The 16,203-nt window shown below is 53.5% G+C and overlaps 1 protein-coding gene across 5 annotated transcripts in view; it reads left to right on the top strand.

The window, feature by feature from the left end:
• NR5A1 (nuclear receptor subfamily 5 group A member 1) overlaps positions 1-16,203 on the top strand; it is a 44,053-nt gene that overhangs the window by 23,488 nt on the left and 4,362 nt on the right. For all 5 annotated transcript variants that reach the window (XM_039911799.1, XM_029063956.2, XM_029063957.2 and 2 more), the window contains 2 exons: positions 4,957-5,076; positions 7,836-7,983. In XM_039911799.1, the coding sequence (XP_039767733.1) occupies positions 4,957-5,076; positions 7,836-7,983 (268 nt within the window). The remainder of the gene's footprint in view (positions 1-4,956; positions 5,077-7,835; positions 7,984-16,203) is intronic.

The raw sequence follows: 16,203 nt of genomic DNA, 5'->3' as shown, positions 1-16,203 counted from the left end.
CGCCTCCCCCCCCCCCCAGCGGACCACCTTGGTCTCAGCCTGCAAACACCCATCTGACTTCCCAGTTTTTGCACGGTGCTAGTGGGGGACAGGCACCTGGCTGAGCCTTGAGGAGGGGCAGGGAGCTGGAGCCATAAGGGGGAATCAAGCAAGCAGTCAATCGTGCTTATTGAGCACTTACTGTGTGCAGAGCACTGTACTAAGCTCTTGGGAGAATACACTATAGTGAGTTGGTAGATGCATTCTCTGCTTGAGCTAAGAATGAAGAAGAGGGTGAGGGTCATAAGGAGAGGATTGGAAGGGCAGAGCTCAGAGGAGACTGGAAAAGACAATCAGTCAATCAATCAATTGTATTTATTGAGCACTTACTGTATTCATTCATCAATTCAATCGTATTTATTGAGTGCTTACTTTGTGCAGAGCACTGTACTAAGTGCTTGGGCAAGTATAATACAACAATAAACAGGCACATTCCCTGCCCACAATGAACCTAATGCAAAACACGGCACTAAGTATTGGATGGAGAGGAGGGAGAGGTGGGCATGGTGGATGTTGAGGTTTTAAACTCCTTTGGGGAGCTCACCTCTGAGACCCAGAGGGGTGAGTTGCCTGTGGGGAGGACAAAGATCTGGAAGGCAAGAAGCCTGGGTTCCTGCATTTGCTCTGCTCTGCTGCACTATGTGGCATTGAAGGTCGCTTAGAGACCCTGTAATTGCTGCTCCCCTTTACCCCGTCCTATTATCTAGGGTTATATCAACTAACATCCTTTATTTTTCTCATCCACATCCCTAACATTTCTTCTAACTAAAGCTGACAATATACCCAAACTCCACTTTTTTAAATGGTACTTGAAAAGTGCTTACTATGTGCCGGGGACTGTACTAAATGTAGGGGTAGATGCGAGCTAATCAAGTCAGACACAGTCCCTGTTCCACATGGGACTCACAGTCTTAATCCCCATTTTACAGACGAGGTAACTGAGGCACAGAGAAGTGAAGTGACTTGCCTAAAGTCACACAGCAGACATTTGGTGGAGCCAGAATTAGAACCCAGTTCCTCTGACTCCCAGTCCCGTGCTCTTTCCACTAGGCCATGCTAAAGCACTCAAACTTACTGACAACTTCCGCTTGCCCAACTTCTCATGGTAGCAAATTCCAAATGGAATTTCCATGGTTCCAGCCCTGACCAGTTGAAGAAGGGTCTCAGATCAGGCAGGGGTTCTCCACATGACTCGATCTGCTCCTACCAGTCTCCTACTCCCAGCCTGGGCCCAGCCCTAGTCAAGGTCTTCTCTGATCATTTGCTTGGGTGTGCAAATGTGTGACGGTGTGGCTGGGCATTTGGTAGGGGGGCGGAAGGGGTTTTGAGTGATTGTGTGTGCACGTGGGGATTTTGTGGTAAGGATATGTGTTGGTATGCATGCCCAGAAATCTCCCTCCCCACTGAGTTGGGAGATGTGATGGCCCAAGATGGAGATTTGGTGGGAGAGCATGAGGGAGGAAGGGAAGACTTGTTCAGTTTGCTTTTCACTAGCGGTCCCCAATCCCCACCACCAAAGGGAAGCTGGCACACCCACTCATGCCCACAGAGCCCACACAGCTACCCTCTCTCTCTGGACCTGGGAGTTTCTGCTCTGTGGGGCTTAAGCTCTCCGGTGCATTTTCCTTCCCCTCCTCCACCTGGAGATGCCTGGAGATCTCTGACTCTGCTGGACGGCTGAGATGACTGGGGCAGGGGCCAGAGATTCACCGGTGATTCTATGTCTCTCCCGACCTAGACGCTGCTATCCACTTACATCAGGGCAGCCCCCCTCCCCTCTGGTCTAGGCAGTACCAATGCTGCGGTTGTCCTGCCTCTCTACTGCTGGTCCCACCAGCTCCTTGAAGCTCCCCAGCAGTTGGCGGTGGACAGGACAGGTGTGGTCAAGGATTGTGGGACATGGTGTTTCTTGCTCTGTTGCTCTCTGACATGATTTTGGGATGCCTGGCATGTCTCTGGATCTAGGTTTTTGTGATCTGAGAGGTTGGGTATCCCCTGCCCATCTCTGGAGCTTAAGCAAGAAGGATCTGGATTTCAGTAGAGAGCCAGGTTTGGGAGATGTTACAACTGCTGGCCCCTCTCCTCTGATGGGAGGGTGTCTGCATGTGTGTTTAAAAGTGATTATACATATGCATGTTTGCCCATAAACCTAAGTGTATTTATAAACTAATGTATGAGTGGGGAGACAGGTTTATGTTAATATGTGCATGCAAATGCCTCTGAGTGTATACTTGTGGGTTTGTGGTTGTGTGAGTATGTGTGTACACCTAAGTATGGGCAGGCATGGATGGATTAATTTTAAACACGGAATTTTTTTTCTGTTTTTTCCCTTGGTTTTTGAGTAAGTTGGAAAAGACTCTCCCAAACCCTTCTAAATCAATCTGAATATGTTAGTCAATGGTACCTTTCCAATGAGGATGACAGCACAGAGCTGTCTCCTGCTGTTGAAGTCTCAAAGATAGTCTGCTCTATGGCCATAGATTGCACCAGTTCTCCCTGCCTGCTGAAACTCAATGTGTGCCGTTGGGCTCAGGGAGACGGGGCTTGAGAGTGTGGATGGCTCCGTGCAGCCCATCACACTAATGCAAAAAACATTGGAGCATGTCTTGCTGGCAGTAGGATTTACCTTTCCCCTCTTAACTATTGTTGTCTGAGCAGAGCTAGCCTGAACAGCAAAGGGCCTGAAAAGCTGTCCAGGTGTATTTCTGTGGAGAAAGGGTAAAGTACAAGAGATTCTCTCCAAAGGCACTTATACTCATGGGTGTCATCTTTGAACCAGACACCTATTATTATAAATATTGGTGTGCAGGCAAATGGATAGGTAGGTATGTACGTGCAAATAAGTGTGCATGGAGAAGCATATATGTGAATGCATGTGTGTGTGGCCCAATGAGCACATGAGGGGTTGTGGGGGGCTATATGATATGGACTATCCTGGGGGCTCCCTGTCAGAGCAGAGTACAAAAGCCAGCGAGCTGAAGGCTGCAGTTGTCACTGAGTTAGAGACCTGGCTAGTGTGGGAACTCCAGGTTTCTGCACCTCTTCCCCACACTTGGCTCCTTGCTGCCCATTGCCTACCACAGTTCCCTGCAAACGATCCCTACCACATTCTCTGCCACCAATCCCTACCACAATTCCCTGCCAGTAATCCCTACCACCAATCCTTTCCACCAATCCCTTGCCTCATTCTCTGCCACAATCCCTACAACCATTCCCTGCCATGAATCCCCAGCACGATTCACCTCCATCATCCCCTGCTATCATTCCCTTCCACTATTTCCTTCCACTAGTCCCTACCATCATTCCCTTCCACTATTCCCTGCCACCAATCCCTACTACCGTTCATTGCAACAATTCCTTACCGCCGTTGACTTCCCCCACTCTGCTGCTACCTAGAGCCGCCGGTCTAGTGGATCTCCCTCCAGTACCACCCAGAAAAGCTGTGTGACTCCTGAATGGGGCAGCGAGCCTGGCCCAGCCATTGAGCCTCCCCACCTTGGGGCTGGGAGGCCGAGGGAGAGGAGTTCCTCTGAGCAGACCCCACTGCTGCCTGTGCGGTCCCTCTGGGAGTGTCTGCCTGCCTGCCTTTCTGCCCCTCCAGATTGCTTCCCGGCCCTTTCTGCTCTCTTTCCCAACCTGCCCACCCGGCTCTGACTCCAGTACTCACTTGGCTTTCATCTCTCTTCCTGTTTGGTGACGGGAACGTGGTGTGTGTCCTCCTATCGTTAGTTTTCCTCCCTTTCCCAGTCTTCCTGCTTGGAGAGACTCTGCAGAGCAACAGTGTTCCCAGTCGCTCCCGGGAAGCACAGTGGGTGGGATTCATTCCAGTCTCAGCAGGAAAATAAATATGGGTGGAGAAGGGGCTGGGATGCGCCCCACACTTCTCCTCCCACGGGACAGGGAGGGGACTTGGTGTCAATGAGCAGAAAAACTCAGAAGCCTGCATTAGTATCCTCCCGCTCCCTCCCTGCCCCCAAGTACCCTCCTCCCCTGACCTCCACCACCCCCTCCCACCCCATATCCTTCCTTCCACATCTCCAGCCAGTTCTACTGGTTCTGAATGGGAAATACTGCAGAGCTCACCCCAGCCCCCTGACCCCTCTGGAGGAAATATGGGGTGGCCACTGGAACTGCAGCACAGAAGGCCAATTGTCCAGGCTTGGCTAAGGCCTCTGTACCAGGTTCATCCCATGATTGACATGCAGACCGGAGAACAGGAGCCCGGCTGATGCCTAGCCTCAGGAAGGGGCCATCCTCATGTCAGGCCAAGCAGGGGTGGGGCAGAAGGGAGTGGAGAGAGGGAGAAGCATTGCATAGGAAAGCACTGAGGTGTGGAGGGCAGGTTTGAACTCTTTATTCCTGAAAACAGACACTGAGGATCATCCCTGTGAGCCCCAGTCCATAAATAGGCAGGGAATTATTCAGCAGAGGACTCAAGGCCTGCTCTCAGGAAAGTTACCATCCTGGGCGTTTCCAGAAAAAGCCTCTATGCCTTTATGGAGCCCTGCCTGGAGGTAGGAGGTTGAAATATTTGGTCTTTTCCTGACAGAATTGAGCAATTGGACAACACATTTCAGCTGGGTTTTGGGTTTTTTTCCAGAATCCATTCAGTTATAATTTGCTTTCACCGTGTGTCTCCAGGATGGAGAAACGACACAATCCTACAACACAGGGGCAGAGCAGATTCCAATGGCAAACCACCCCATTTACCCTCTCCAGTAACAGAAAAGAATTGTCAGCAAACAGCCAGTCCTGAGGCTTACGCAGTGAAGCACACACTGCCGAACACCTCCTGGTGGAGGAGTGAAGGGTCAAGGCGGGTTTGGGCTGCTGGTGGTCCAGCCCTGGCACTTCCCCACTGCAGACCTCCCAGCCCTCAGTTCAGGTTGACCGGACTTTGTTTGACTCTGTCCCCAGGTGGCTGACCAGATGAAGCTGCTTCAGAACTGCTGGAGCGAGCTGCTCGTCTTTGACCACATCTACCGCCAGATTCAGCACAGGAAGGAGAGCACCCTGTTGCTGGTGACCGGCCAGGAGGTAACATCTGTCTCAGGCCGGGGCAGATTGGCAGGGGCCGTTCCCTCCGCGTGCCCCCTGGGGCAGCTCCTGGGTCCAGTTCTGGCGGAACTGGCACCGTCCCTAGTTGAGCTCTGGCATCAAGCATGTACGGCTAAAAGGCCCGTGACCCACCCCTGGAGGCTGGCCCGCTCAAGCAGTGGTAGTAATCCTGGCTTTATTCTCAGCCCGAGTGAGTGACAATGACAGCCAGCTACAGCTCTGGGGGTGCGGGGAGTCCAGAGAATGAGGGGAAGAGAAGAAGATTTCTAGTCTATTTAACCCAAAATACGATGACAGGGTCCCCCTTCTCCTAGGTTAACAATCTCAGGAGGCCTGGAAACCTCTCAGGAGGGAGACAGAGAGGCCAGGGACAGCTTCCTCCTCCTTTTCCTTCTCCTCCTTGGTTGCCTTCTTATTTGAAGACCCCTTTCCGGCCCCCATGATTTGCAAGGGTGCTCTGGGGATTTTCAGAGGAGAGTGCACCCCAGCCTTATAAGTCACCAGCTGACTTTCCAACTGTCTCGGCGTTAGCCATCTCTCTTTGGGCGAGTGGCTATTTTCAAAACTGGCTGCTTCCTTTGCGGTTGGGGCTGGCCTCCCACCAGGAGTTTGGGTTCTGGGAGGTGATTTTTCTGGGCTAGGTAGAGGCTACTGCCCTGTCACTCTACCGACTTTCACCGCCACTAAGCAGGTTCCACATTTGCAGAATTCGTGGCGGAGGAACCCTCCTCCCCTTTTTTGCTTCAGGCTCCGTTACCTGGAAGAAAGAGATGGGGGTGAGGGGCGGGGAAAGTTGGGTAAGGGAGATGGAGAGAGACAGAGAGAGGAAAAAAGAAAGAGAGGGAGAGAGACAGAATAAAAAGAGAGAGGGAGAGACAGGAAAAAGAGAAACAGAGGGAGGGAGGGAGGAAGAGAGGGGGAGAGGGGGAAAGGGGGAAAGGGGGAAAGGGAGAGAGGGGGAGAGGGGGAGAGGGGGAGAGGGGGAGAGGGGGAGAGGGAGAGAGGGAGAGAGGGAGAGAGAGAGACAGAGAGAGAGGGAGGAGAAATATGTTCTTGTGCTCCAAGGAGCCAAGAGGTGAGCCGGGCCGGGCTGCTGACCTCCCTCCCCGCGGGGACGCGTGTGAGCCGGTCTCCCATTCAGGCGCTGTAATTACTTACAAACAACAGCAAACGGTGGGTCTCACCACATTGTACACTGGAGGGTACTTCAAATAAGTTGGCCCCGCAGAAATTGGCAGTGTTTGCTGGAAAGAAACGCAGTCGTATTTGACTCGATCCTGCTCAAGCCCTGGCAAAAAGAGAAGGAGAGGAGGAAAACAGGGGAATAACAGGGAAAGAGAGGAGAGGAGAGGAGGAGGCGCTGAGGGGCAAGGAGCATGATGGGAAACTCTGCAAAATATTTGGAGCATCGATCTGTCACTGCATGATGCTCTCTCCCTCTTCCCTCTCCCCTCGGAAACATCTTCGGGGCTAGTAACACTACGGGGAGGGCGGAGGGCAAGTAGACTTTGCATTCCTATTTACAAGGCTGAGGCAAACTCTCCTCCAAACGGCCCCCTCGCCCCACGCCAAGAGCATCTTTTCCTAACGCTGATTTGTATGTTCATTATGCGGCCCCCCAGCCCTCCCCTCGACTCCCTACCTTCCAACCTTCCTAGCAGCAGGCTAGAAAATTATTCCGGAAGGGGCCTGCAAGAGAGAAACAGCCAGTGCCCACTGAGAAGGGGCGGTACCACGGGTTGCCCCCTAGCCCCATCTCCCGAGACTCTTGCCCACTCTTGGGCTCGGGACGTGGTGCCCACACTTGGCTCGACCGGGGCAGGAGGGAGTGCCGTTTTGGGGGGCGGGAAGAGCCGTCTGGGAGAGGAGTATGTGGGCGTATGACTGGTCAGAAGAAGCTTTGGGGAGTCAGTGACTTTTGTCTTACTTTCCTCCCTTCGGTTGGAGCGCCTTCCCCGCCCGCTCCCCCGCCCGGCTCTCCCGCCTCCTGCGTGCCCCCAGGGTGACCCGAACAGATGCCGGCTGGGTTGTTTTGCTGGGCCCTGGGCTTGTTTATGTGTAGGGCGGGAAACAACGATCTGCAGATAGATCCAAACCGTCCTCAAAGCGCGCGGGCCCAGGCGGCAAGGGGAGAGCTGCGAGGCCCAGACCTGTTTGTTTCCTCTGAGAAACTACAGCCCCGGCGGTATTTACAGATGAGGCTGTGAGAACGGGGCCTGGCGGTAGGAGACATCGTGTTCGCCACGGACGCCTCCCTTGCCCACCCCCCACCGGGTTCCGAGAGGGTCCCTGGCAGCCTCTCCTCCCAGATCCTTAGCCGCTGCCATCCTTCCCTCCTTCCCCCAGCGTCCCCGTTCTGTCTTCCAACTCCAGCCTCTCAGGTACCCCTAGCCCGAAATGCAATCTCGAATAGGTATCTCCCCATCCCCCTGCTTTGGACCAGCGAGTCTGGTGCCCGAGATTTTTGGTGCATTTTTCCCAAGAAGCCACCGTACACAGCCCAGTTTGGTCCTTCTCCGCAGGCTCGGCCCCTAGGAAGAAGAGGTACGGGCCCTTGGAAATCCCCCCTTTGACCCTTATGCCTTTTTGCAGCGTGACCACGGGGAAGGAGCTGGTAGGCCCTTCGGAGGATCTGTGGATGCCCCGCTCAGGGGGGGGGGAGACCCTAAAACACGGGGGCCACGAGGTTGAGCCCTGAGCCGGGTTCTTCCTCTCTCCCTCCCTCTGTCTGCTTTTAGGTTGACCTGGCCACGGTGGCCGCTCAGGCCGGGGCCCTCCTCAACAGCCTGGTCCTCAGGGCGCAGGAGCTGGTCCTGCAACTGCACTCGCTCCAGGTCGACCGCCAGGAGTTCGTCTGCCTCAAGTTCCTCATCCTCTTCAGCCTGGGTGAGTGTGGAAGGAGCTTCCTAACACCCACAGAGGTAGCCCGGGACAGCCCCCTCTCTCTAGGCAGGCAGGCTTCTTCCTGAGCCACCCAGGAGAGACGCCTTTCTTGAAAGAGCTTTTTTAAAGCATTTGTTAAGTGCTTAACTATGTGTCAGGCACTGGGGGTAGATACAGGCTAATCAGGTTGGACACAGTCCATGTCCCACATGGGGCTGATAGTCTTAATCCCCATTTTAGAGATGAGGTCGATGAGGCACAGAGAAGTGAAGTGGCTTGCCCAAGGTCACACAGCAGACGTGTGGCAGAGCCAGGATTAGAAGGTAGGTCCTCTGACTCCCAGGGCCGTGCTTTATCCATTTAGTCCACACCTTTTCACTGATCTCTAGTGATGGAGGCATCAGAGGCTCCCTGGGCTGCCCGGGCCGGCGTTTTGTCCCCAGAGCAGTCAGGAAATTATCCGTCCTGCTGCAAATCGAGTCTATTTCCTCTTTCTCGGCCCTCAGAGGCCATGACGAACAGCTGGTCAGCATCCTCTCCACAAAAGTCCTTAATAGACTTGAAGACGGTGAAACCCCCTCCCCTCTATTTGGGTCTGCCCTCCTCCTTTCTCCACTCAGCTCTTTCTTCAGGCTAAACACCTCCAGCTCCTTTAACTTTTCTCCCTCTTATCATTCTCTTTAAAAAGGAAGGGAAACTTCCTCCCCTCAGGGCCGAGCGCTTGCCAGGGAACTATTTCTTGGCATTCTAAAGCAAAGTCGCAGATGTCCACCTGCCCTCTAGTCATCTCGGGTGTAGGATGCTATTTTACCCATTTACGGCAGTCAGATGTGTGTGTGTGTATATGTTTAGGGGGCGGGAAGGGGGGAATCTGGAGGAGAAAGTGGCTGTGGCCGTTTGTGCGAGCTGTGAATTTGGGAGCTGAAGCCCCTCCTTGTAGGGGTCCTTATTATCGCAGACCCCGGAGGTACTGCAGAACCCGGGGCAGCCCCGAGGGATTCTCCGTGCGGCCTCTGCTGTGACGGGGGAGGAAAGGGGAATTTTTCCTTAGCTGGAGCCTCCCTCTTCCTCCCCGCCCCCCAGAAGGGACTGCCAGGAGCCCGACTGGGAAATTGGCGGAATCTGCCTTAGCTCTGTCACCCGGGGGAGGACCGGGTGGCTTTGCAATACAGGGAAGTCGAATGTTTCAAATCACCATGGCCCGCGGGCGGGGACAGAGTTGCCAAAAGGACACGAAACTCTCCCCAGCTCCTTGTCAATTTCACTGAGTCAAATAAAGCGGACCCTTCGGTCTCCTCCCGTCCCTCCCCACCCTCGATTCTCTTGGTCCGGGCAGTCCTGGCTTGGTCTAGGGCAGGGTCGTCCGTCTCCCCACTCCCCAGCAGGGCCTGGGACGGACACTCTCACCTCTGCCAGTCCTGAGCCTCGGTAGAGCCGGCCTTTCTGCCCGGGCCCGAGGAATTAGGAGAGAAATACAGCGGTCTCCCAGGGGAGCTCCGGAGTAATAATAATAATGTTGGTATTTGTTAAGCGCTTACTATGTGCAGAGCACTGTTCTAAGCGCTGGGGTAGACACAGGGCAATCACGTTGTCCCACGTGAGGCTCACGGTCTTCATCCCCATTTTCCAGATGAGGTAACTGAGGCCCAGAGAAGTTAAGTGACTTGCCCAAAGTCACACAGCTGACAAGCGGCAGAGCTGGGATTCGAACCCATGACCTCTGACTCCCAAGCCCGTGCTCTTTCCACTGAGCCACGCTGCTTCCCTAAGTAGTACAGTGCTCTGCACATAGTAAGCGCTCAATAAATACTATTGAATGAATGAGTAGACAAGGGGGAGTCCAAGCCCTCGAATTACTGAACGGACAAGGACGGGGCCACTACGGGGCTAGAGAACCAGCCTCCCCCCACCCGCCGTTATAATTCTATTTATTTTTTGACGCCTGTTTACTTGTTTTGATGTCTGTCGCCCCCCACCCCCATCGCCCCGACCGTAAACCCGCTGCGGGCAGGGATTGTCTCTCTTTATTGCCCTTTCCAAGCTCTTAGTACAGTGCTCTGCACACGGTAAGCGCTCGGTAAATACAATTGAATGAATGAATGAAAGAGAGGAAAGGCCGGGGGAGCTGGGGATGGAGTCCAGAGGGACAGAGCTGGGGGAGGCGAGTGAGGTCCGGCATTCCGGAGAGGATAACAATGATATTCATTGTGGTGTGCGTTAAGCACTGAATGCCAAGCGCTGAACAGTAAAACCAGAGCAGACACAACCTCAGTTCCAAAAGGGGCTCACAGTCCAAACAGGCGTTTAACCCCCATTTTCCAGGAGAGGGAGCAGATTATTGAGAGGAGAGAGGCAGGGAACAGAGTCGATGAAGGGACAGGGAGGGGGCACCCCTGTGGGACGAGGGGCAGGAGGGAGGGAGGGGGCACCCTGGGTGCATTTTGCTGTTTATCACATGAAAGCCCTGGGGCCAGGCAGTACCTCTTTATTGATTTCCGAATCCAGGCCCGCAGTTCATCATCATGGTATTTGTTAAGCGCTTACTACGTGCCAAGCACTGTTCTAAGCGTTGAGGTAGACGCAAGGTAATCAGGTGGGGCTCACAGTCTTCATCCCCATTTTACAGATGAGGTAACTGAGGCACAGAGAAGTGAAGTCACACAGCTGACAAGTGGCGGAGCCAGAATTCGAACCCACGACATCTGACTCCCAAGCCCGGGCTCTTTCCACTAAGCCATGTCTCACTTGGGGGACCCCGGTGGGGAGGGGGGGCTTCGGGACCCCCCACCCACCTACCCCCCACGCATCCCGATTTGCTTGTATCCACCCCAGCGCCAAGTACAGTGCCTGGCACATAGTAAGCGCGTAAACAAATGCCACAGTTATTATTATTATTATTATTGTTATCTCGCTTCGGAGTGGCGAAAGCTCCGGCGACTGTGAGCTAGTTGTGGGCAGGGAATGTGTCTGATGTTATATCGTGCACTCCCAAGCGTTCGGTACAGTGCTTCGCACAAAATAAGCGCTCAATAATTACAATTAATAACTAATAAACAGGCCGAGAGCCGAGCGGCTGGTAGATAGGACCATAACCGGCCCCGATCCCCATCCCCATCCTGATAATAATAATAATAATGGTATTTGTTAAACGGTTAGTATGTACCAAGCACTATTCTAAGCGCTGGGGGAGATACAAAGTAATCATAATAATGACATTTAAGTGCTTACTATGTGCAAAGCACTGTTCTAAGCTCTGGGGAGGATACAAGGTGATCAGGTTGTCCCACATGGGGCTCACAGTCTTCATCCCCATTTTACAGATGAGGTCACCGAGGCCCAGAGAAGCGAAGTGACTAGCCCAAAGTCACCCAGCTGATCAGTGGCGGAGGTGGGATTAGAACCCACGACCTCTGACTCCCAAACCGGGGCTCTGGCCACTAAACCATGCTGCCTCTCGATCCCGGTCCCATCAGGCCGGGCGTCAGAGCGGGGCGTCTGGCTCCTGATTAGGGGCTCCGCCGCCGCCCAGGCTAGAGGTCCTGCCAATTCCCGCCCCGGCTCCTCGGCCAGACTAAATATCTCCCGTGGCACAGCGCTTGTTGCTCTCTCTCCTACACCCGCTCCCCTTCAGGGCTCTTTTTCTCTCATTCTTTTTCTCTCCCCCCACCGTTCTTTCCATCATTTTCCTCCCCTCTTGTGCTTCTCTCCCTTAACCCCTCTCTCCCCCAGCCCCAAGTTGGAGAAGCAGCATGGTGTAGTGGATAGAGCACCGGCCTGGGAGTCAGGAGGTCATGGGTTCCAATCCCGGCTGTTGTGCTGTGTGACCTTGGGCAAGTCACTTCACCTCTGTGGACTTCAGTTCCCTCATCTGTAAAATGGGGATCGAGACAGGGACTGTGTCCAACCCGATTTGCTTGAATCCACCTCAGCGCTTAGTACAGTGCCTGACACATAGTAAGTGCTTAACAAATACTCTAAGACTGTGCCCAACCCGATTTGCTTGAACCCACCCCAGCGCTGCTCAGTGCACACAACAGTGCTTGGCACATAGTAAGTGCTTAAGTTCCATTGTTGTTATTATTATTATTACCTCTCACATAGTAAGCGCTTAACAAATACCATAAGACTGTGCCCAACCCGATTTGCTTGTATCCACCCCAGCGCTCAGTACAGTACCTGGCACATAGTAAGCGCTTAACAAATACCATATTTATTATCACAGTAACCTCCACCGCCCCCACCCCACCTCCAGGGCGTCCGAGGCTCTGCGGTCCAGGTGTTTTTGTGGGGAGGGGAAGTGGGAAGCGGGAATACTGGCCAGGAGCCCTCCCTCCCTTCACCCCCCTCCCCCTGCAACCAGGCCCCGGCCTCGCCCAGAGAGGACGGATTTTCTGACTCCCACTTGGCCAGGTTGGTGGGGAGAGTGGCAAGTGGTCAGGTCAGAGTTGGCCCTCTGGGTGAGGATCTACTGGGAGGCTAGTTCGGGTAATAATAATAGTAATAATAATGATGATGGTATTTGTTAAGCGCTTACTATGTGCCGAGCATTGTTCTAAGCGCTGATGACTGGAGGGAAAAAAAAAACACAACAAACCTTGGAAACGGATTATTCAATCAGACTCAGGAGCGTCGGCGAGAGCCAAATCTAGTTGGTTTTATGATGGGGGGCGGGGGGGCTTTCGGTCCTAGCGAGGGAAGCCAGGCTTTTTTTCTGGAGTGGTGATTAGTCAGGGACGTCAGGGGGTCGTTACGGGGGAGAGGGTCTGTTACAGAGGATGGGCCTGACCCTGACCCAAGGCCCCAGATCCACCCCTGCCGGACCCTGAGCAATGGGGCAGACCTACGAGGCGCATAGGAGCCCCAAATCTACACTCATCTTCCCCCCTCCCACCCGTCAACCCCCCCTCCCCCTCCCCAGCGTCCCCCCTTCTTGGAGGGTCGGCGATGCCCAGGAACCCGGAGGACGGGGGAGGGCTCCGAGGGTACCCAGAATTGCCTGGTTTCGTTCCCGGACGAACCTAAATTCCCAGTTGCAGGTCCAGGAGTTCACTCCCTCTTGCCGCTTCCCCCAGGGCGTAGCTGGCCCGGTCCTGACATCTCCCAGGGCATCCTCGGCTACCTCCGGCTCCAGCACCAGGACTGCCGCCCGTTCATTCATTCATTCAATCGTATTTATTGAGCACTTATTGTGTGCAGAGCACTGTACTGAGCGCTTGGAAAGTACAATACAGCAATAAAGAAGGACCACCCCTGCCCACAGCGGGCTCCAGGTCTCCCCATAGCGAGCAAGAACTGCGATTGGAGCCCCTTTAAAAGTTTAACCTGACTCGATCACCCAGGGTCGGGGCCGCTCCCCATCCAGGGGGGTTCCAAGGCCCAGATCCCACCCCGCAGCCCACCTCCCCTTCCCCACTCCGCTCCCCCAACCCCTTCCAAAGGGCAGACAGGAGTAAGACCTTGTCCAACCCAACTAACTTTTCCCTCCCCTCCAGCCCCCGCCGGCCTCCCTCAGAGTCACAGCTTGGACCCCGAGCCTCAGCTGTAGAGGCCACGCATTGTGTGTGTGAGTCGCGATTGCCCTTAACACAATTGGAGAGCGCACACACACACACACACGCACGCACCCCCCAGCCCCCCCGCCAACACACACACAAGGGCCTGCCATTTGTGTCCAAATAGATTTCTCTCCTGAGCAGGTAAAGAGGTTTTAATTAAAATTAGGGCGTCTCATTCTCAAAATAGCAATATTTATGAAGATGGCACAGGTTAGCTTTGTTCTACAGAAGGGCTTAATAGAACCTTAATGGATTGACCCGGCATTCGATTTCCTGACTTGCATTCAACGCCGCGGCGCTCGGCGCGGGGAGCCGAGAGGGGAGAGGCTTTTAGAGTCCGCATTCCCTTAACCGTTTGCAATTGATCAACAGCTTCTCCCACACAATGGGAGCTCTGAATAGCGAGCCCACTTGAGGGCAGACAAACCGTCCGCGACGTAGCCGGGATGTGTGAGAGGCGGCTTTGTCGCAGGCCCCGGGCTTTGCAACTGCCTCACTGTCTCCCAATGAAGTGAGTCAATGTTGTGTGGACAGCCTTCTTTTATGCCTCGCAGGAGTGAAAAGATTTATTCAAATATTCAATTAAACCGTGAATAGGGTCTTTCTGAGAACCAGGTGAGTTCATCAAGCAGAACTGGCTCTTGGTGAGGCACCTTGGGCTCTGGATTTGACATCTATCAATGTAACGCCTTTCTCTCCTTCCGACAGCCACAGAGACCCTATGCAGATAAAGAGCACAACCAACTCAGCATCCCGTTCCCCACCCCCCACCTCCAGGCCCTCTTCTTCCCCTATCCCACTGACAGGTTCCGAAGGATCAAGGCAGCAGGACCGGGCACAGATGCCAGCCTCCCTGGCCAGACTCCCTCCTGCAAAGGGGAGGACCAGCAAAGGGGAAAAAGCATCCTCAGGGTCTAGGAAGGTTCCACATGGAGTCTGGATTCCAGCCAGAGCCTCAGATGGCTTTGGCCAACCTCTCTGGTCAGGGGGAGGTCCATCAGAGGACACGGCTCAGATCTAGTTTGTCCCCCTGCTCAGGATTTTCCCTTCCTCCCTATTCGAGCCCTTTCTATCCCTGGTCCCAGAAGCTAGGAGGGCATTCTCCAGGTGGGAGGCCACACACTTGCCGTAGTGGTTCTAGGAGTCACCGGAGTTGGTTTGTAGTCCTGCCGGGGTCAGGGGGTGGGGGAGCAAGCTTCAGTTTGAAGATAGAAGGAGAAGATTAAGACTCTTTAGTTTGAATAGGCAAAACCCTCCTTTTGCAGATGAGGAAACTGAGGCACAGGGAAGTTAAGTGACTTGCTCAAGGTCACACCACAGGCATTTGGTAGGGTTGGGATTAGAAGCCGGGACCTCGGACTCCCAGACCCATGCTCTTTCCATTAGGCTATGCTGCTTCTAGTCTTGCAAAATGAGGCTCTCAAAGCATTTTATAGATGATTATTTTAAAAACTCGCTTAATCCTGACAACTTCCCTGAGAAAAGGGGAGAGGCAACCATTTCAGATGAGGACACTGGGGTATGGACCTGTTAAAGACCATGCTCAAGGTCGCACAATAGCCTTTATTGTCAGCTTGAGCCGAATTCTGGTCCTCCCATCCTCTAGCTCATCTTCACTTCTCTATTCTTGGACACTCCTTCTCTCCCTCCAATACCCCTGCCCTAGGATCTTCCCTCCGGAGATTTGGCCAGGTCCCAGTTTGTGAGGCTTGTGAGATGGTAGGGAGGGATGATGTGCTGAAGGTCCAGTGGAGAAAGGCTGAGCTGGAAGGGGTGTTCAGTATCATCTGGACTGTAAGCTCGTAACAGTAATAATAATTGTGGTATTTGTTAAGCGCTTACTGTGTGCCAGGCACTGTACTAAGTGCTGGGGTGGATACAAGCAAATTGGGTTGGATACAGTCCCTGCCCCACGTGGGGCTCCCAGTCTCAATACCCATTTGGCAGATGAGGTAACTGAGGTGCAGAGGAAGTGAAGTGCCTTGCCTAAGGTCACAAAAGCATACAAGTGGCAGAGCTAGATTAGAACCCAGGTCCTTCTGACTCTCAGGCCCCTGCTCTCTCCTCTAGACCATGCTGCTTCTTGTGGGCAGGGAAAGAGTTATATTGTACTCTTCCAAGCACTTAGTACAATGCTCTGCAAATGGTAAGTACTCAATAAATTGGACTGGTTGATTGATGAATTGATTGATCTGGTTCACCGCCCTGTATCCAGCCAGGAAAATGCTTAACCAACACAGACTGTTCTTGCTTTAGCTCTCCAGGGACAGACTCTCTACATGTCCATTGGTCATCCTTTCCAGCAGTTTATCATCCTGATAGAAAATTCTTCCTTAAATATAATCATATAGTCCCTTGCTAAAGTTAGTCACTTCCTCTTGCTTGTTTCTCTGCAGCCACGGAGGACAGCTGGTTAGCATCTTCTCATTAAGTACTCTGACGACTAGAAGACAGCATTCAGACTCCAGTCAGCCTTCTCTTCTCCAGGCTAAACACTTCTAGATCCTCTAAGCCGTCTTTCTAGGACTGATTTTCCTGCCCTTTTTTCATTTTTTTTTCTGCCACACCCAAGGAAGCTAGATCTGACCCATCTACTCAACCTGTCTCTCACACCTCCTCCCTAGTACCTGAAGCCACGTTGGCCCAGATTTCTGCCTTGCCCTTCCCC

This window comes from Ornithorhynchus anatinus, chromosome 4 (assembly GCF_004115215.2).
Source record: "Ornithorhynchus anatinus isolate Pmale09 chromosome 4, mOrnAna1.pri.v4, whole genome shotgun sequence".
Taxonomy (NCBI): Eukaryota; Metazoa; Chordata; class Mammalia; order Monotremata; family Ornithorhynchidae; genus Ornithorhynchus; species Ornithorhynchus anatinus.
This window is presented reverse-complemented; position numbering and strand designations above follow the sequence as displayed.